Source organism: Anser anser (genome assembly GCF_964211835.1).
Source record: "Anser anser genome assembly, chromosome: 1".
NCBI classification, from domain to species: domain Eukaryota; kingdom Metazoa; phylum Chordata; class Aves; order Anseriformes; family Anatidae; genus Anser; species Anser anser.
In genome coordinates, this window is record NC_139720.1 from 189114526 (window position 1) to 189136275 (window position 21750).

Below are 21750 nucleotides of genomic sequence, written 5' to 3' on the forward strand. Positions count from 1 at the left end.
GCGATTCATGTTTGGCACCTAGAGAAATAATTCTGTGTGCCAGTATACATATGCATATGTATTCCAAAACCAAATGCTTATTTGTGGGCATATAACATTAAATATGGTTATTTTTACTCCATTGACAACATTAATAAGCTGATCTTTATATGGAGGTTTATATAAAACATTTATTTTACTGAATGACTGGCTACAAACCCTGCAGCCATGAAGGTGATCCCAAGAAAAAAAAAAAGGAATTAAAATTTTAAGCTAAACAACACTGCTGATGGGAATATGACCTATCATATCTTACCAGATAGAAACGTGGACTACTTGAAATGTTTAAATATAGAAGACTTTATTTCCTTTTACAGAATGATGTAATCTGTTGGTTTAAAGCATTCATGACAGACAGACTATGCTCTGTATTAGTGGTTTTCAAACTGGGTGGGTACAGAACGTACCCTAGAGGAAGGGGGGTGAAGGTGTGGTGAAAGAAGACAACGCATCCATGGGAAATTCCCTCCAGCTTTTGCCTCATTTCTTGGTCTCTTCCTTTGAGCTCTTCTCCATCAGGAGTCCCTGACAACTATGTCAAGGGTGGAAAATTCACTGTGGATGCAGTGAGAAACTGCAGGAGGTAGCTAAGCAGAGACACAGGGCAAGGAACATCTATGGAATGCCAGGGTGGGAAGTGGGGCATCTACTCTTTTTGCTGGAGAAAACCTCTTTTTATTGGAGGGCAAGATGTGGGGACTTGGTTAAACAGCTGATGACAAGCTGGTATGGAATGATACACTCCTGAGCTTGGAGACTGGAGCACTGAGGTTCAGAATGGGCAGAAAGTAGCTGCACATATATTTATGTGGGAATGATGTGTGGAAAATCTCCTGAAGATTTACAACAGGAGAGATGAAGGGGAGCCTGTTCTATAAGGACTGAAAACCACAGTTCTATACTTAAGAATTTTACCTGCATAAACTGAAGAGAAGCTTCAAAGTCCTCCACAGGATACATCTTAATGCGAAAGAATTTCATTCCCATTATGAGACTGATAATGCTTTGAACTATATACGGGCTTTGTTCTTTATGCCGTAACTCTTTTAATTCTGCCATGAATTTCTTCTTTACAGCAGGAAACCTAAGAATTCACATTGGTTAGTTACAAAACAGTACAGTTTAATATTTGAAATGTATTGTAAGATATATAAATGGGAAAAAGCCTACAGAAGATTCACCTTTGGTTGTAAAATATAATTTCAATCAGTACGTGAATAGGTTTCTTTTTACTTAGTTTTCATTTGCTTCTGACAAACTCAGAGAAAAAGGAAGCATACAGCCTGATCTTAGTCCGTTTGGGTAACTACATCTTTTCTTTTATTTTCTTATCATGCTTCATTTTTACATTTGAGCTAACAATATCATTAGAATAGCCCCCTCACATGTTTTCCAAAAATCCAAGATGAAAGATAGTTTTCTTGCAAGTACATGCAATGTTTTCAAAATAAAATGTTCAAACAATAACAATTAAAATATTCAGATAAACCATTTTTGCCTTTTTTTTTTTTTAACAGCCATTACAGTAACATCTAAGCTTTAAGTATATCTTGGGATGAGGGGAGGGTTCGGCGACCATTTTTGATCTCCCCCAGTCTGCTGGAGTTGTCTCTATCCCTAAGAATTATATAGGAAGATATATAACAAGACCTCCTGTCCTTTCTGAAACATAATGAAAAGAATGTCATCTTCATGGGCAGGTGTAGCATGTAACACATTATCGCCTCTGATAAGGAACACGAGAAAGCTGAAAGAAACAGGCTGGCAGGAAGAAGCTCTTTAGTGGTAGTAACATCTTAGCAACACACTTCAGAACTGGAGGAGAAAAACAGCATTTGCTCTCCCACCTCTACACAGACTGTAAATATACATGTTCATATATACTAGATGGTACTCCACCAGCGGACTCTGCTTCAGCTGCAAAAAACAATCTAATGTTTTATGGATTAATGCTCAGTTTGGTCCCAGGGATTTTTTTCTGCTGTACCAAGAAAATATTATCTGCTTCTCAAGCTAACCCTGTTTCCTAGTGTCTGTTCTCTTACTGATTATGACATCCTGGAGTACTGGAGAACAGGTATGTTTTGTCTTTGACAGTCAACTTTGAAGTTTTTGATCCATATATTAATTCCCCTGTTGTCTTTGAGCCAGCAAATTTAGAAGCCCAAGAAAGGTCTTAAAGGAAGTCTGTGAAAGTTATATGATTTCCAGGGACTGAAATTGTTTTGGCTACATCAAGCTAAAAAAAATTGGTTAAGTTGATTGGTTTTGTAGAGTAGACTCTACAGCAACACCAAGAAGTCAGCAGACAGAGATCACTGATGCTGGTCTATGTTGGGGCAGTAGATTTTATCCTTCTGCTTGGTTTGTGCAATAAGGGTACGATGAAACATTATATTGGGTACACGAGTATCTGAATCTGTCCGCTTCCAGATTCAAAATCTAGGACCAGATTCCGTAGTCTTTTAAGTCATTACTGTGCCATTTACTCTAAGAAGTGCATGACGAAGGATTCAGAAGCAATTGCATTACGTTCTAAACTGAAATAACTGCAGAGAGACTTTAAAATGTTGCTATGTTGCTACAGCTATTTTTAGATTTGCCCAGATAGAGAAAAAATAGCTTATAGGAAAAAAAGATTAATTGAAATAGCTCTCTTCAGCCCTTTGGGGCTTCCATAGACGTCATCAGTGAGATAGGAAAAATAATGCTGCTGTAGTCCAGTTGAATTTATTCTGTATCACTGGACTAGATACAGAAACACTGTGATTTAATGGACTTCTAGGCCACCTGGATGAACAGAGGGCCAATGAGTTAAAATGATTTATTCATGCACTATCTCTTAAGAAAGGGAGAAAGTGAGAATATTCATATGCTAAGCAATTAAAACTTAGATTTCCATTATGTATGGTATTCAATTTTACTTACTTTGCTTGAGCTAGTACACCTATTACTTCTGCATACAAATCTGCAACAATGTGCATATTTCCAGTGTTAGGACCAAGGTACCTACCAAGAGATAAGAAAGAATTTTGTTTGTTAGTCGGGTGGCTGAGAAAGCATGCTGCTTAAACCGCTACGGCTATGCAAGTCAGCAAGTAATTTTTTCACAGAATATTTGTATGAAAAAGAGCCTTACCCTTCTTTATATTTAAAGTGCTTGAAAGCCAAGTTAATAACATCATGTACCAAGCTGTCTATTACAGGATGAAGTGAAATCTGAAAACATAAAATAAAACATAACCAGTATACATACACTACTCTTTAAGCTGCATACCTTAGTGTTAGTATTACTTCTGGGTATCTTCCTTACACATATATAACAAAAAATAACCAACCAAAATAACAGATAACTAACAAAATAGCTGAAATGACCTAGGCATTTAATGCTTATTTAGTAATGAAGAGAAATACTTCATCTCCAAAAACCTGGAAAAGTGAAGTCTGCATGACAGCAGAATGCTATATATCATACTACATACTACATATACTACATACTACATATATATGTGCAAGAAAGACAGCAAAGAACAAGCATGAAGGATGTATCTTACATTTTTATTAGATTCTTAAGCTGGAAACAGAATTATGAATCCTGAAATTAGGTTATACGACTAACTCTGTAATTTCCCTTATTTACTAGTTAATGTATAATTGAGGAATTCCATACCTGTTTCAAAACTTCTATTAACACTAAAGAAAATATAAAATCAATAGCCAGGTCTCTTCTTTCCATTAAATAGTCCCTCTGTTGTTCATCGCTGCAAAATCAAAACAAGAAACATAATAATTAGGAGATGAGTCATAATTCATGTTGTATTCAGTTACACAAATATAGTTAACGGTGGACTGTATTCTACTTTTCAAACTGCAGTTGAGCATTTCAGAAAGTAATGCACTGATATGCTCTTAAAAACTGAGATAAAGCAAATCTGACTTGTTACATTCACCTTCTGTCAGATGTTGAAATGTCACTTTCTATTTTCTCTTCTTCTAGTTTAAATCAACAGAATACTTTTTCAAGGGGAAAAAAAGAACAAAACATAACCAACAAAACTTTTGGATCCTGTATTTTAACAAATCGATTTTATTTCAGTTTCCTTCCTGATGGCACCAGTTAAGACAGTTCTCAATTACATTGTGGGGGCAAACATAAATTATTTTTGTGCTATCAAATTCAGATTTACACTTGTGATGGATTTTGAAAACTGCCTTAAAAGTACCAATGGAGAATTCATAACCAAACTACATCCTCTTTTTGAAACTGTTCCAGTGTTATTTTTCTAACATTGGCATCATTTGCCATGTTAAAATGTATTCCTTGTGCAGAACAACACAGGGGAGTAAATGTCTGAGGTGAGTAGCTTGCAACACAAATATAAAAACCATCTATAATTTGATCACAGTTTCAAGGTGCACTGAGAAGATGACATGAAATATACACACAATTTGTAAAATTAAATATTAAACAGGCAGTCCTGCAGTCCTTCTAAGGCTGTTACCAATGATTTCAGTGAGATTTTTGAGTAAATAGAACACACCACAATTCTTTTAAACATTAAGTAGTTTATGACTTCAATTGTATTTATGTGCTTATAATTAAGCATGCATTTAAAATCACTGCTTGATCAGTGTTGAAATAAATTATTTGGATTTTGGTTTTCTTGGTTTCACATTAACTGAAGAAAGGACTTGTTATACGTACTATTTATAACAATATCAATTAACAGAGTGACCTTGGTTCAGTTCACTGTTAAGCTGATTTTCAACTAGGTTTTGGGTGGCATTCCTGAGGACCTCTATATATGAACAGATTGCCCTGTAACAGACTCCTCTAAGGGACAATCAAGAGAAAGAGGCACTTTAAGGCAAGGATCCATATCATGCAAAAGTAGACATCTAATTGATGAAGCATGCCTTCAAATTGCTTACTTCCACTGACCATAAAGAGTTTAGGAGGGTCTGATTCAGGTCCATGCCTATCTTCCTGATATCTACTAGCTCTTATCCCTTCAGTCCAGCAACTATTGCCTTCTGTTGTTACTGGATTAAATGTAATCCTAATGTGAGGAATTGCTAGTGCATTTCCAAACAGGAGGTCTGCCAGTGCTGATTATCCTGCTGTTTCATCAGAGTATGTACACGTAGTACCAAAGTATTCAGAAAACTGCAAGTTTAAAGAATGCGCTGTACCAAACGGGCCTCGATCTAAACCAAGACCAATCTGCTGCCTTATCTCTGAGGAACTGCTGTTGTCATAAGAGATCAATAAGTTTGTTTGGGTTATTTTCTTTTTGCTTGCTTGTTTGCTTAAGAGCTGAGTGAATGTTGCTAAAGCTCTTTAACTGATTCACAATCTTTTGGACAGAGAATAGCTGTATATGAAATTTCTATGACTAAGCAGAGTGCTGAATCAAAAAAAATATTCTTCAAAGTGTCAGTGAATTATTGCCTGCTCTCATGATTAAAGGAGACATAGCTTATACAAGCCCTTATTTAAAGGACATTACAGCATCCAAAACAACAGTAAGAACTAGTTTTGAACTAACAGGAGCATAATTTTAAAGACACGATTATTTCATCCATATTAAACCTAAGAGCAGATTTCCAAGAACACAAATACATCTTTCAAGCAACTATAACCTTAAGCTGATAGGTGAAATGTAATATATTTTACATTAGAATCTGTCAATAATATATGCAAAGATATTCAAAATCATACCTTTTGGATTTAGTGCTTGTTCTTGGTCTGTACTCGTGAGATTCATCTTCTATGCCATTCTGTCTTTTATACCAATCAAACAAAGTACGCAGAATAGAGGGCAGACAATATTCTGAAAGTGAACTCATTGAGCTTATTACCTATGGGGAAAATACAACAAATCAAACGGTGTTCAAGCTTCCCCTACACCTTTTTAAAAGAGGCACAAATTCGACGTTTTGACATTTTCTTTCTTGTTTTCATCTGTTTTTTTTTTGAAGTTCTAAATCTATAGTCCAATCTATGGTACCTAATATTCTGTATTTTCTGTTTGAAACATAAGCTGAAATACGGTAATAGTGTCAACAGCATATTTTCATTGACAGTACTAAAATGCATAATGTATTGAAAGTGTGTATTGCATCTTAAAACACACCAGAAAACGACCTAGTTCTTTAAGGGGCTTATTTTTATTCATTACACAATGTTGATTTGAGTTGGAAGACATTTATAAGCAAAGAAAAAGGTGATGAACCAGCAGTACTGTCTCATGGGTTGTATCTGACTGCTGGATGTCCCTCCCGAAGCTCATAATGAACTGAGAAAACCCATGACCTCTGAAACAACCTTAGCCACCTGAACATGCAAATGCATCTTACTGTTAGGCTTACACACCTGGTAATTTAGACTTCTTTTTTATATATATCAGAAAATATTTATACTTTCCTCCGTATTTGTGTGTACAAATAAGCAAAACATAGTTTAAAATCATTACTTAAAAGTCCCTGATTACACAGTTCTAGTGGCATACTGGAAAAGAATATTACTGCTCACTCGATATAAACTGTATCACCAATTACAGATATGTTACTGAACAAGTTGCTCCTGAACTATGACTTAATGACTTAAATTTCCTATTACAGGAAACCATAAAGCTGCAATACATGAAAAAATCAAAAGCTAGGGTAAAAAACCAACCATATGATTATCCAGGAGGACTACGTATGTGTTGCAACTGAATGTCCACAGCCACTGCAGTTGTATGTATGCAGTCTACAGTATGCAGTATGTATGCAGTATGTATGCAGTGTACATTCTAAGAAAAGAGAAAACTATTTTAAATATCAGTGAATTCCTGATTCGGAGATTTGCAACGACCTCGGTATCATGCAGGGCTTGATCCTGCAAAGCACTGAGAGCAGGAGCAATGTGCTGAGGTATGTACTTCATGCCAAGCACATTGATTATGTCAGTAACTCCATCAGGTTTACCATCTGCTTAAACTTAAAACAGCATGTTTGAGTGCTTGTGGAACAACAGCAGAGTTTCATGTCCTGTATAAGACCAAGCTCGTGTGAAAACCTTGACTAAGACAAGACCACAACTGGGAGACCGAGCACCCTACATATCATTCCCAATAGCCTTTACTAACAACTTCTGTGGATGAGTTAGTTTAGATCTGATCTATTAACTGATCTATTTTCCAGTTTTTCGGCCTCAGAATTTAAGTAATTCACAGTGATGTGGTCTAAAGTTTATGAAACATTTCAAGGATGAAGTATAATTGTTTTGATCGTCTTCTGGCCTTATGGCCTAAAATTAAATATGGAACATTAGAAAGTGGCATCCACTGCCCCTTCAAAATTAAAGTTTCTATAAAAGTACTGTTTTAGGAAGGCTCTGAAAACTGGCATTTCCAGTATATTTCATTACCTGAAATAAAAAACAAGCTGCTGTAGAAGATGGCATGGAGGCACTGGTTGCAGCAGTGACAGGAGGCCTTTCAGGAAGAATTATTGGAGTGGCCCAGGCTGAATTACAACAAAGCATTTACGTGTAAGACTCTGGATAAAACACTTAAAGGACGTGAATCCCCTATTGTCAGAGCAAACTATTCCCTACCAGCTCAGGATGCTCAGACATTTCAATCACTTCTCTATTGTTTTCAAGAAGTTTTTCTGAAGCTGGCACGAGAGCAGTTGTTAATTATGAGATGTGGTTACAAAATGGTTTCCTGAGGAAGACTATAAAACCCAGGAACAACAGCAGGGTTTTCTGAGGGAGGCATCTATTTTTAAGATCATAGCAAAGCTCGTAAGGAAAAAGTATATACTTGAAACCTAAATATCTTTCACGAGATTGCAGTATTTAACTGCAAGTAGAAAGTTGTTTCAGTCAGGTCTTCCTGCACATTCTCTAACACCAGTATCAATGCTCTTCTCTCAACCTCAGCTACTCAATTTCACTCCCTGTAAAAAGTCAAAGTGACTCCTGTTAAACCTCCTCAGGCCATTTCTCCGCTGAATTTACGGTGTGTGTCTTTAGCAGGGATAAAAGGTCAATGTAACTTTTTAAAAAAATCTTTCTGTCATTGCACTTTTAAGACAGGAAGGAAGGGTGGAATGGGCAAAGACCTGGCTCTCAGGGAACAGGAAGGGAGGGAAGTCTAGCCAGCACGTTGGTTACTCAATCCTTTCATTTATTGGAAGTAAGTCCAGGAGTGAGATGAATTCTAGCTCTGTGCTGCTCCTGAAAGGGAGTGCACAGATGTACAAATATGTCCTTGTTATACAAATGATCGTGTTCTTCCATCATAAATGAACCACCTACTGTATAACTTAAGGATAAGAAATCTGCACAAGTGTGGCGCTGTTTAAAACTTGTGTTCACAGAGCATTAAACATACTTTATGTAAATGCTTAATATTTATTTTGGACTAATATGTAAAAGTAAACTGAATGAAATCCTGCCCAGATAGTTTGCTACAATTTATATACTTTCATAAAAATCTTGCTATATTGTCAAAATAGAAACATAAGAAATGTTTCCACTAACAGCAGATAAATGATGCTATTTTTTTTTATATTTCATGTATGAATTTCTATGTGCCTTAACAGCAAATACATTCAAATCTGCAGTCAATTTCCATAATATCATTGATTTCTTGACTTTTTTTCATAGACCATATTTGTCAGTATGTATGTTAAATGTGCATTTGATTGTCATTTTTATAAGGCAGAAATGCAGTATTTCATTTTTGCATAGTGTTGATTTTTTTGCAAAACTACTATTAGTTTTAGTTATTATTATTAGATATTTATTTAGTTATAATTATTTAGTCATTTATTATTAGTTTACTAGTATTATTATGCATATTCTGTCTTCAAATAATTGAGTAGACTCAAAATAATGGACATTTGGAGAGAGGTTTCACATTTTCTATCAATGCTACTGAAAGCAGAATTTGATAGGTGTTTTCTTAGTTTTATTTAGGATACCTATAGCTATGCAATGTCTTCCCTTCATTCAACGTTTTTTCCACCTCATATTTGTCTATAGCAAAACCCCATTACTATAAACAATACAGATTCAAGGAAAATAAAAGCTGCAATGAAATTCATGTTCCTTGAAATCAACCGCAAAACAATAATGGGCCACAGTAAGAATGGGATTTCACATCCAATACATGAAATTAAGGGGATAAAGATAATACAATTCCTATTCCAAATAACTAGGCTTGGAGATGGGGGTGGAGAGATGAAGTGCACTAAGCTGCCATCAAAGCAGCTACATGCTGGAATTCCTATTAGACCCTTGGAGACAAAGCATTTTTTTCCTGCAAATGATAGATTTCTAAATAAATAAACTCTTTAATGCAAATATCTGTAAAATGCAACACTAGAAGCAAGTAGTGCAGTTGAGTTTGTGTAGATTTTATTTCATTTACATCTCTGTTCTAAGGATTTTTGGGGGCACGACTGTAAAGCCAAATGCCTCTGGGAATTGTTAAAACCGATAACTAGTAAGTTGGACTCACAGGTTTTCATTTATGACCTCATTTATGTGAGTAAAAAATGAGGATATTTTATACCATAATTTTGCAGACGGGTAATTTCATCTACCTTGCTTATACATTAATTGCTATGATTTTACTCCAGTGTAACTATTTACGTGGAAGCCCATTTATTTCCAGCATGCAACAAGTTCAGTTCTGAATGTGCTACCTTTAATTCTGCCTTCAGATTTATTTCTTTACACACTGCTTCAACCCAAATCTCTGAACAGCAGCCGAGGGTTGTTCTATGACCCCATCAACAACATTTCTTGTATTTCCTCTGTCACCTGTCCTTCTGCAGGTGAACAAGGACAATGCATAAGATGCAGTAAAAGGGAAAACACAAAGGGGGCCAACTGTAATGATGCTGGTATGATTATTCACTTACTACATCTAACAAATATAATTTTGGAGGGGAATAATTATCACATTTAGGATGTTAGGGAAAAGGGACACCATCAGTAGTATGTTGCTTGGTGTCTTATTTTATTTATTTTTGGCGTTTCCACATTTTTTGTCATTAAATTTTTACTTTCCTTTTTTTTAGCTTGATCTATTTTTATTTCCATCTCCTAAAAGCATATAAAACGTTAATTTTTTCTGCTTTCCAACCTGTATTCTCTAACTTACTGCACTTCTATGAACAGAGTAGTTATAATTAAAATGAGCACAAAGTTTTGTGCAGTTTGTGCTGAAACTCTCACAAAAGGCACTTCATGTAGACAGTTTCATATGAGAACGAAGTCTAGCTGTTAAATTTTCACTTCCATGGAAGTGCATGAGTAGGGCCAAAACATTATATTCATGTTGTATTTTTATATGGAAAAATGTCTGCATGTCGGTCCAAGAATACACAGTGTCTTTTTTCTGCTTCCAGTATTGCCAATTCACAGAACATTTATGTACTATGGTAAGAACAGAAACTACTTTAGTATGGGCTGAGAGAAGACTCATAAAAATGTCTCCTTGGGTGAGGATAAGCCTGTTGGATAATTATGTTTTTTTCCCAGCTTTTGATCTTTTCATGTACTGCAACTTTATGGTTTCCTGTAATAGGAAGTTTAAGTCATAGTTCAGTAGTACTATGTTTATTAACGTTTCTGTAATTGATGACACAGAGCATGCTAATGCTGGAGCAGTAATACTCTTTTCCAATAGGCAAGCAGAGTAGTCTAATGGAGAACTTTTAAAACAGGATGTTAAATATACAATAAAGATATTTAAAACCATATATAAAAACTTTATATTTTTCAGTATATATTTTCTTTACACACATGCACACCTCAAAAGGAAAATACAATCCAGTGTAAGGAATCCAGTTTGTGAGATGTTCTACAAGTCAGGATAAGTATGATTACATCATACATTGCTCAAGATGCTATTACGAGTTAGAGGATGGTGGTGCAATTGGCAGCCAGACAGAGCCCACAGGACAATACTGTCTGCTTACCAGGAGACACTGATACTACAACCACATAGAAAGAAACGGTGTTGTTTAGAATCGCCCCATCAGCTATGCCTGTGCACAGTCAGGTCTCTAGGCCCTGGAGCTATAACCACCAGCACAGATAACATTCCTAAAATGGTGTTTGAGAACAGCAGAAAAAAAGTCTGTTTCTCTTAAGAGCCAGAGATAAAGCTGTTTAGGGGAAATAAACAATGCTTTAAGAACATTTCAAGTGGTTCAGGGGTTTCAGTGTTAAACTTCACTCTAATTACTCTGGGTAGCTAAAGCTCCATTCTGCTCATCCTAAGTTTTTGCAAAGGGTTTTTTTCTGGCTGTTTTTTTCCACCTCTGAAGCTGACCTGAAAAAGACAATTTTATAATCAGGTCATGCCTTACTTTCGCTGCTTTTCATTTTAGAGTTAGAAGATGCAGTTCAGATATTTTAAGTGACTAGTGACCTGTTCACTTCAGTTTCACCTATCAGTATAATTTGATTTCAATAAAGACAATTTGTTTAAAGTCTCTGGACTTTAAACTCTGCTCTGGGAAAATTAGGGTCCTTTGTCAGCATGTCATTTTTGATGACTTCAAATTGAAAAATCAAAATTATTAGACACCACTTGAAAGCTATTAGACACCCCTTGAAAACGGTTTTTCATGGGGATTCTCCCTCTCTTCCTCCTCCATTTCTGTATTAGAAATTGCAGGAATGTCATGCATGGCCTTTCCTGTTTTTGCTAGATGACTCTACATGGTTCCTGGAGAAAATACCAAAACTTTCCACACTCTACCTGGAAGGCAGAAGCAAGGGATTATCAACCTGGTCTTACTTCATTGCACAGAATTTTTAAATATTTGAGTTAATTTTTTAAATAAAACCTAAGTGCTTAGTTTTACAGACAGACCAGAACTTCATTTTTACTACCAGCAAAAATATCTGTCTTTTTGTGACAATTTTATAATGCTGACGTTGTCATATGCAAAACAGCTTTATAATACCGAGATGTACTGACCTAATAAACTGAGTGAAATACGACAACTAAAGAAAGACTTTTTGTTCTTTCTTAATGTCTCTAGCTGAGCTCTATCAAATCTATGACTTGCAAATTCTTGAATGAGTATCTGACTACTGTTAACCCAAACTAAAATGTTTTTGACAAGTTTGGCCCATGTTCTTGAAAACGAAGTCACTGGACTGAAACATTTCAGGTTCCATCTTCCACTCAATGGGCATACATCAGTCCCAGGAGCACTCGAACAACTCAGAATGATTGTGGTGTTCAAGAAGAAAACAACGTGAAACCTGAAAAGTGAAGCATTGCCAACCTCTCAGGCTGAGGCAGAGAGATAGCCTGAAAACGTCAATCTGGATGGTTTGTTTGGAAAATTTCAAGGAATTGAAACGAAGGTTTTCTAACAGAAAGTCTAAGGCAATCTCAGGTCTGTAATTTTTCTACCAACTCTCTACACATGGATAGGTTGGACTGCACATACACAGAAAAATACACAAATGTTATATATAATAAAATTTGCCTTTACTTTTTGTCTGTATTTTTTGGTTCTCTCCCTACTCCCTGCCCCAGCATTCAAGGGAAAACGTTACAATTGGAAATACACAATTACTTCACTCTAGTAATTCACTATCCTAACTAATTGATCTTGAATTAATTGTTCAATTTTCTATTTACCAGTAACTAGGAGAAGCGTGACTCTTCTAATTCTTCCTTGTAAAGGGCCGCAATTTGCCTAACCATGAATATTTAATCAAATCAAGGCCACCCATTATGTGTTTGTTTAACACACTGCAGGAACAGTATCACAAGGTTTGCATATGGGTGGCTTAATTTGTTTTTCTTTCCCATTCATATGTGACACTCTTCCCACAGGAAGGGAAAAAAAAATAAAAATATGAAATTAAGGTCATAATACCACAAAAAAAAATTCATTAGGCAGCTAGGGGTACTCACAAAGTAGCTTCCTTTAGGCTACAGTGGCCAGCTTCCCCAGGGGCTGCGGTCAGCAAAAGGAGGCAGGGAGCTCCCGTCTGCAACACAGCCGTCCTGCTCTTTGCCTCCCATTCTGAAAAGCCCTCTGAGCAGGCTGCCACCCCCTCACCCCCAAAAGCAGCCACAGAAGATCCTAGAGAATATCACTTTGTCAAGCTAAAATTATGAAGTGAACCTTTGTGAATGCCAGTGGGATCTCACAAAGCATCTCTGCTTCTGGCACAATTTATCTGATGCGCCAGAAGACACAATAAATGCTGTTAAATCCATTTCAGGTTCTGAAATCCTACCCATACCTAGCCCCTCTCCCAAAGTTAAGTTAATCAGTGTGGTACCTGCAGCTTACAGCATTAGCCACATGTGCTTTCAGAGATATGCTGATGTTTCATCTTCAGTTTCCTTCTGCCCAAATTTCTGGCACCACCGGCAGCGCAGTGGTGCAGGCAGCAATGGCCACAGCACAAAGATCAGTGGTGGGAGCTGAGGCAGGAATGGTGGAGCAGCAAATAACTTTCTTTTTTATACACACCTTATGTTTATCCCTCCTCTTTGCTGGGAGTGAGTTTTGGCAACCTTTATGCAACTTAAACTCTTCAACAACTACCTTTATCTCAAAATAGCTTACTTATGTAAGAATTTTTCTGGATTTTTTTTTTTTTTAAGGCTGGGGTCCATGAGCCTGTTTCAAACACCAGATATCTCAAAAAGATAGAAAGTTTGCTTCAAAACCTCCATCAGAGGAAACAGCCAGGAAATAACACATGACTAATATGCTGCGGAAACCAAGAAGGCAAAAATACTGAGTTTGGAAACAATGGAAAATACTCCTAATTTAAAACAAGAATGTTTAGGCAAAGCACTCATTCTGCTAAAGCACACTGACAGATTTTGCTTTTGTAGTGTGCCCTGACAGTATTATAAGGACACTAGGCTGCTTTCCAAGTATTGTCATAGCCTGAGGAATGGAAATAATATCATTTCAAGTGTCTTACTTGATCAAACTGGGGGTCTTCTCCTCGTTGCAGAGACTTGGTCAGTGGCTTTTCCTAAAATAAAATATATTAACATGTATTACTTAAGATCAATATTATGATACATTACACTAGTTCTACTGTTGTTTTTCTGTTGGATTTTTACTCATATGATTTCCCTTGTGATCTGTTTCATGCTGAGGTTACTGTTTCATGTGCAAAGAAGACCTGGGCACACATTATGAACTAATACCAGCAGAGTGTCTTTAGTGTCTTTCAAAGAAAGGAAATAATTAGCCACTTACTACACCTGAGTTACTTGGTGATCACAGACTGACAACTATAAATTATGTCAAAATCATAAAAAGCACCCAACATTTTCTCTAGCATGTAACCAAGAAGCTGTACAGGATGAACTTTCTTGTTTCTACTTGGCAATGCAAAGATGGTCACACATATGCTGCATCACTGCACATACTGAAAAAAAGGTGATTTGAGAACAATCAGATACCATAGGGTTCATGTTTAATGAAGATAACTGTGGAAAGAGTGACTATATTACATAAAAAATAAATGGATTTTTGCCCCATAAGCATTGATTTAATTTATCTCACAAATGTTAATCAGTGACAGAAGCAGAAATGGAAGCAAATTTTCAGGATGCATTCTCAGAGTACCTGGGAAGGCCAAAGAGGGCTGCACAGCTCAGAAGCAGCCCCCGTGTGTGAGCACCCATTTACCTTTATGGCTTTTTTGCCAAGCAGGCTCAGTTACTGAGGCATGTATAAATACATAGCTCGGTACTCTAGATACGTGGAACAGTATACAAAACGTGAATCTCCTGAACCACAATGAAAATAAGCAATACATGAAGGCAGACGTCAGTCTGAAAAACACATCCACCCTCGCCCCCAGTTCTGCACTGATTTTACTGCTTCTGGTGTCTGAGATGTACCAGCTCCTTATTCTGATTCTTCTGTAAATCATTAATTTTTCTTCTTCTACAACCACAATATCTAGGCTCTCCCACCGGCTCAACGTGAGATTTTCTGTTCAGCTTTCAGCAAACCATCACACTCATCAGCATCTGTTAAGGTATTCCTCTGCAGAAAAGGACCTTGGAGTCCTGGTAGGCACCAAGTTGAACACAAACCAGCACTGTGCCCTTGCTGCTAAGAAGATTAATGATATTCTTGGCTGCATTAGGCCAGCAGGTAAAGAGAGGAGATCCTGGCACAGGCTGCCCAGAGAGGCTGTGGGGTCTCCTCCTTGGGGATCTCCAAAAGCTGCCTGGACGTGGTCCTGGGCAGCCTGCTCTGGGTGTCCCTGCTTGGGCAGGAGAGGTCCCTTCCAACCAACCATTCTGTGAAGTACCATCACTGCCAGGGGATGTGAGATGCAAAACAAGGAAAACTGTAAAGCTTCTGAGATAATGGAATGGAAAGACTTGAGGCAGTCCAAAAGATTTCTATTATTTAATGTTGCTCTTTGGAGAAAATGTTGTCTAGTGTAATCTGCTGACTGATTTTGAAATTAATTATGCTGATACACTTAATGCCAGCTGGCAAGGAGGCTGGCTGCAGGGTGACCGCAGTATCCCCTGACTACTTACCAAATAGAAAAATCAACAAAATTTTTTCTACTGAGTCACTGATTTATCCAGGACAGTCACCAATATTTTTCATTGTTGACTCTAAAGTATCAAGTAATTTCTTCGGGCTACATTAATGACACAGCACCTGGTAATTAGAACTCTATGATGGATTATTGGTAATGAACAAACAGTCAAATCTTGGTTGCCCAGTAACAGACACATGAAACCAGTCCACTGTCCTCCTCCTCAATCAAGTAACTCAGTGCTACTCTACTGAGGTCTGCCTCATGGGTGGATAACACTTCTTTTGTCTACTGCTCACTGAAATGGAAAGTAGATCATCTGTCAAAATAATTGCTCAGTTTATTTAAAAGGAAAAATGTTCTTAAGCTTTCATGGGTCCTGTACCAACCAATGTCTGGAGAATTGCTGCAGTTTATAGAAGACTGTAATTTTTTTTTTGTTTGTTTTTTAATTTCTAGTTTTCTGATTCTGTTACAGAAGTCCTATGTTACTGCAGAGAAGTTTCTTAATGCCTGTTGCAATAGCTTCTAGACTTTGGCATCTAGAAGCTTTGTGTTATTCTGCCTGATGCTGCAATGCTTGGCTTGCAAAGCAGAATCTAAAATCCTGCAGAAACACTTTCAGTGTTTCAGGCAGAAATGAAGTGTGGGATTCCTCATTACATGCTTGTTTGTAAGATGGCCACAGTTCAAAGATACAAAACCTGCCCTGGGAACCTAGGTCTGGAGCTGCAGTCCTGAAAATGTCCTAGTCATCTGCTGCCTGAAGCACAGACAACTCACAGATACTTCAGTTCCCCAGGGTGGTGCCTCTCAGTTAGTGAAGATCCCTCCTTTTAGGAAAGGCAATATAACTCATTTCTTGCTCTCCTACAGGCCACTACACCAGGGCTTCCCAAACTGTGGCACTTTCACCTGAAGGAACAGCTCACAGGCTGTGCGACAGACTTGGTAACAGCAGAAGGCAGCCCTGGGACGGAGACGAGCCAAGGTCACCCAGCAGAAGCCAGGAATGGTTCTGCTGCTCTGACTTCCCAACATCTCCGGTGTAAGGCTTTTTCTTCTCTTCATCCCATCCCGCTGTTCTTGTCTCTTCCCCTTTCTTCACGCTTTTGCCAGGCAGCTGCTGCTGCAGCTGTCTCTGCCTCTTCCTTGTCCCTGCTCGGGGACCCGGCTGGCCCCGCGCTGACCGCATGAAGCCGCAAACACCACTGTCTTAGCACAGAATACCAGAAGACAGGAAGGGTATTTCTTGCTATCTGGAACAGCCTTCCTGCTCAGCCTTACCTCAACTACATGCAGGTGCTTCAATTGTCCTTTGAAAACAGCATTTTTTTCTCTATGCAGTACGCCTTTTCTTCTCATCTGCTGTAAACAATTTTTAATACCCTTACAAATCTTACCACTTCATTTTACGCAGTGTTTTCATCATCACTGCTCTGGCAGTTACAATGTAAAATATTTTTATACTCACGGTAGACATTTTCATTATATACAAGACCAGTAAAGACATGGTTAAGAAGCCTAATAAAGTGAAATTGCCTATGAGTAAACGTTTCCACAGCACTCTATTTACCCTGGAGATACACTTATTTAAAAGTTTTTAAAAAATCCTAAAAATGTTTTCCAGCCTCAAGGCACTATTTTATTTTTATTTATTTTCTTGCCCACCCAATTCACAAATGGCAAAGAGGCCCTTTTATATGGTGAGTTGACTCTGAGTCTCGGTAGCTGTAATACATCCTACAGAAATGTCTTCCAAATCTGGGATGAATAGGTAGGCTGAATCTGGAGCCAAAGCCTACAACCACAAAATATGAATAAAGAAAAGTTTTGATTAATCTGAAAGAGACTATAGCTTTCTAGGCTATAAAAAACATCAGAAAAATATCAGAAGAATGGAGTTTCAATAATAACATTCCCACTTTTAATCACTAAATTAAACATCCTTATTTCTTGTTTGAAGTGCTGCCTTCAATTGTACACTCTGTATTTGTTCACACTGGAAACTCCTGTGATAAGAACAGGTATCAGAGATAAGAAGCAAAGATCAGCAAAGACAATTTTTTCTTTTAATATTTGAAAACATATTTTTTCAATAAATAGTATCTGAACTTTTTGCATCAACAATGCTTACAGAACAAAACGCTCACCTAAAAATGAGGTTCCTTTCTCTGCCTCATTGCTAGAACATTATTAGAATCTAATAAAACAGAATATGTTGAATATGCAATGGCAAGTGTATATTTTATTACATTCGCACACATTAACTAAATATAATATTTCTTGTTTATCTAAAAAGTAACCTATCAGTCAACCCCCCTATTCACATAGACACACTAAAACATTTCTTCACGGATGTCAGCTACTTTTAATGGTTAATACATTAATGCTTTTTCAGGGATGCTACACAAATATAATTGGGTGAATTTACACAGGAATAGCTTTTCTGGGCCACCTGTCGCAGGACTGAACGTTCAGGGAAACATGAAAACAAAATGATGTTGTAGTGTCTATTAAACTTTACTATGTCTCTGTGTTATAATGATATATAATGCCACTTCAAGTTATTTCTAACCCCTGCAACCATTAGGCACATTATTGCTACTAAAGCATAACTGTGTATTGCATTACTGCCTGATAAAACTCATCGATACTGCACTGAATACTCTGCTGGGATGGAAGAATTACCAAAAGGAAACGGCAGAAAATCGGACCTTTAGTTGTAAAATGGGGTAGACATAGACCACATCCAACTATTGGAGCTAATATATATATATAACATACATGTAAGCACAATCTTAAGTACAAAGAAAAAAACAAAACCAACAAGCATAATTCTTTCCTGCTTACGATGAATGATCGCAAAAGCCCTGACAGAAACTGCGCATCCTTGTCATATATTCTTTTCAGCAGGAAAGGCAGGTGGCCAGCATCTCATAGGAAAAGGTTTGCTCCAAACGTAGCTGGATCAAACACGCCAAATTTGTCATTTTGCCATTGGTTGTTTTGTACATACAAAGATCAGAAAACGTATCGCTGTCAATCTCGTGCTCAGGTGCCGTGTAAACTGTTCTCTGGATCACGCAGGGGAAAATGCCATGGTGTCAGTTTGCTTCTGCAGGCTGGGCACGCAAACCGTCATCCCACAGAGGAGCACCTACCCTCTGGACAGAGCTGTAACACAGGGCTGAGCTGACCTACCAGCCAGCTGCCTCTAAAGGGGAGTTTTGTTTGTCTGGTCCCTGCCCGTGTTTCTGGTGGCGTGCTCCTGCCTCCTCCCTCGTCTGCTCCCTGCTGATCCTCCTCTGAGCAACTTCACACGGCTGAACTCGCGAGGGGCATTTCCTCCTGTTTTGCCCTCTCAAAAATGCGTAGAGCAATCTATGATCCCTTAAATTAAACTGTTGAGCCGAAAATAGTTCTAAACTGCTCTTAAAAGAATTTGCATCTCTAATTTTACTTTTTTACTATTTGGAAAACCCTCCTACACTAGGAGCCTAGTTAATTTATACCTAAGCAATTAAGAGAGGCAAGCTTTTTGACTCAAAATCTGTTTACTCTGATAGTCTCCCAAATGTCACCCACCTGGAGCTCCCACCAAACAAGCAATTAGTGTCCTATGTTTTCACAACAGTTCTCTGCACGTCAGCAGGTCATCGTGCATAAAAATACAAATTGCCAGTTCAGTGGATGACACCAGAATCTCTGATTTCCCTTGTTGCTCTGCTCAGCATTAATTATCTATCAGATACTTCTTGTAAGAGGCTGTGTCAGTGATCACGGTACACAGACAGTGAAATAAACATTATAGGGTACTTCCTTTATTAACCTTTGCAATTCTAAACATACACCAAAAGGAAATTCTAAACACAAACTAAATCAAAAAATGAATGGTAATACAGTCTTCAAGAAAACACCACAACTCTGCATAAAACTGTATTATGGACACTGAAAATGTAAAAGGAAACACTGATGAATTTTATGTACAAAAGCAATGCTAAGGATACTTGGTATTTCATATGGAGAAAAACTGTGTATTTCAAGTGGCTATTGAACATAAGCAAAAGTATTATCTGTCTCCCCAAAACTTTGTTTTAGCAAAGTCAGGTGAAAACCACTTATTTTTAGATATTACACAAAAATAATGGAAGGTGTATGAAGACAGGCTCAGAATTAGTCACGAAGCCGGTCTATTCTTTCTTCATGCAACTGCTCTTTTCTTTGTAACAGCTCTTCTGTTTTGTTCACATGAGAAAGGCTGTGCCCAGTACCTCCTCACTGCTGAAGACAAAACCGTGTAAGGAAACTTCAGTTCTGTTACTAGCACTATAACTTTCCCCAAATAATATGGAGAAAAAAAAAATTACCTTTCACTTATCTTGCTCAAACATCTCAAGAGCACTGACATTCTTACCTGATCAGTAAAAAAAAATCCCAGACATGCCCTCAGCTCAGTGTTGATAACAAAGGGTCACTAACTTCAAATAAAGGTTAAGTGCTGTTACAGATATATTCAGGTAACAGAAAAAAAAACACGCAAAACCAAAAACCAACAACAAAAACAAACTAACCTACTGCTGCCAGCATTTGTATTTTCTCTAATATTTTTCTGTTGCTAAGTAAGATGCTTTCTTGTATGTAGGAAGGAAAAGTATCCTATTACAAAGGTATTTTGAGCCCCAATACACTGATTGCTACCAATGGACTAGTTCTGAAAGAAAATACTTTAAATGCATACCTTTATTTTATTAGGCAAATTTAAAAGAGTACAAGTGATGACTTCATTGAAATTTGAGCTAACCTCTAGCACAGTCAAGAAACTAAGTTTTATTGGCTGCTTATTTTAAGAGTTTTGTGTTAAGAGGAATGCTTTTTTAAGATTGTAACTTAGTGAACCCACAACTTAGTGAACCCACAATCACATCAAAATCCTCTATCTGAACACATGCAAGTTGTAAAACCTGGGCTAATATCATAACTTTCCCTTGTTTTTCCTTGATTTTAATTACTCCAGCTACCACAGTCATCTACAATCCTAAAACAGTCCTCAGCTTAACTGATGTTTGGTCGTCAATTTGAATATACAAAACCCAACCAACCAACCAATCAACAAAACATTTTAAGTCAGTCCTTGCCAAGCCAACTAAACTTCTAGTCATGAAATGAGAAAGGCCTGGTATAGGAAGCAGCAGTAATAAACTGTTGTGGAGCTGGAAAACAACGAGGCTATTACATCTCAAAGCCTGACTGCAGCAAGACACAAATCCCTGTATGATGCATTTTCTTCAAGGTAAGCAAGATATACAGTAACTATTTCTCAAAAGCTATCAAAATAAATACAGAATTCTGCTTCTGTTGGTCTTTATGTTAAGATCTATTACAATGCATTTTCAGAAAAATGTTTCTTGTACAGGAATTTGTAAGTAACTTATTTTTCACATACTAAGACCAACATACTACAGGGGTCTGGAATTTCAAATCCACTATGTGACCTTTGCAATAAATTGTTATTCAGCATCCTGTTTCAGCTGTTTACCAAGGTGGCTAGGCACTTTTCATCAGCCAATATATATTTATTTAAAAAAAATGAGGGGGATGCATATAATAATCACTTTTACGAAGTGGAGGCTGGTTGGACAGCAGATAACTGTGACATAGAAACACTGAAAGATCCAGTGGTAAATTAAATAGGTCTGGAAGACAAAGTCACTGCAGCCAAAAGCATGTAACTTGCGCAGTACTGTTTCCTCCTTTCTATCTTTGATTACTTCTGAGAGTTGGCGAAGAAGATGAGAGGATGCTCTACCCTGATCTTGCACCTGGTCATTTGGTACATCTTTGTTCCCTAAACAGAGAAATTAACCCATATATGAAGAGTTTTACACCATCTGATTTATGATGAGCAAAGTTATTTCTGCTATGCAAGAAGGACACTGTAGACAAATATAAGAAGCTTTGTTGTTTTCTTTTTTTCCTTTTTTTTTTCCTATGCTGAATGGGGGATGTGCGTCTCCCCTGTTGAGCTCATCACATTCTCTGAGTTATTACAAATGTTCCACCCTCACCTTGAGGCACATCTACATGATGGCGAGAGCAATGCTCCAGGGAATTGGGTGATCGCTGTGTTCCAA

General features: G+C 37.4%; 1 protein-coding gene across 9 annotated transcripts in view; it reads right to left on the reverse strand.

Annotated features, from left to right (window-relative positions):
* FRY (FRY microtubule binding protein) overlaps positions 1 to 21750 on the reverse strand; it is a 238220-nt gene that overhangs the window by 105320 nt on the left and 111150 nt on the right. For all 9 annotated transcript variants that reach the window (XM_083810257.1, XM_083810250.1, XM_083810253.1 and 6 more), the window contains 6 exons: positions 14021 to 14074; positions 5762 to 5901; positions 3710 to 3800; positions 3179 to 3258; positions 2968 to 3048; positions 955 to 1123 (listed from right to left, as the gene is read on the reverse strand). In XM_083810257.1, the coding sequence (XP_083666383.1) occupies positions 955 to 1123; positions 2968 to 3048; positions 3179 to 3258; positions 3710 to 3800; positions 5762 to 5901; positions 14021 to 14074 (615 nt within the window). The remainder of the gene's footprint in view (positions 1 to 954; positions 1124 to 2967; positions 3049 to 3178; positions 3259 to 3709; positions 3801 to 5761; positions 5902 to 14020; positions 14075 to 21750) is intronic.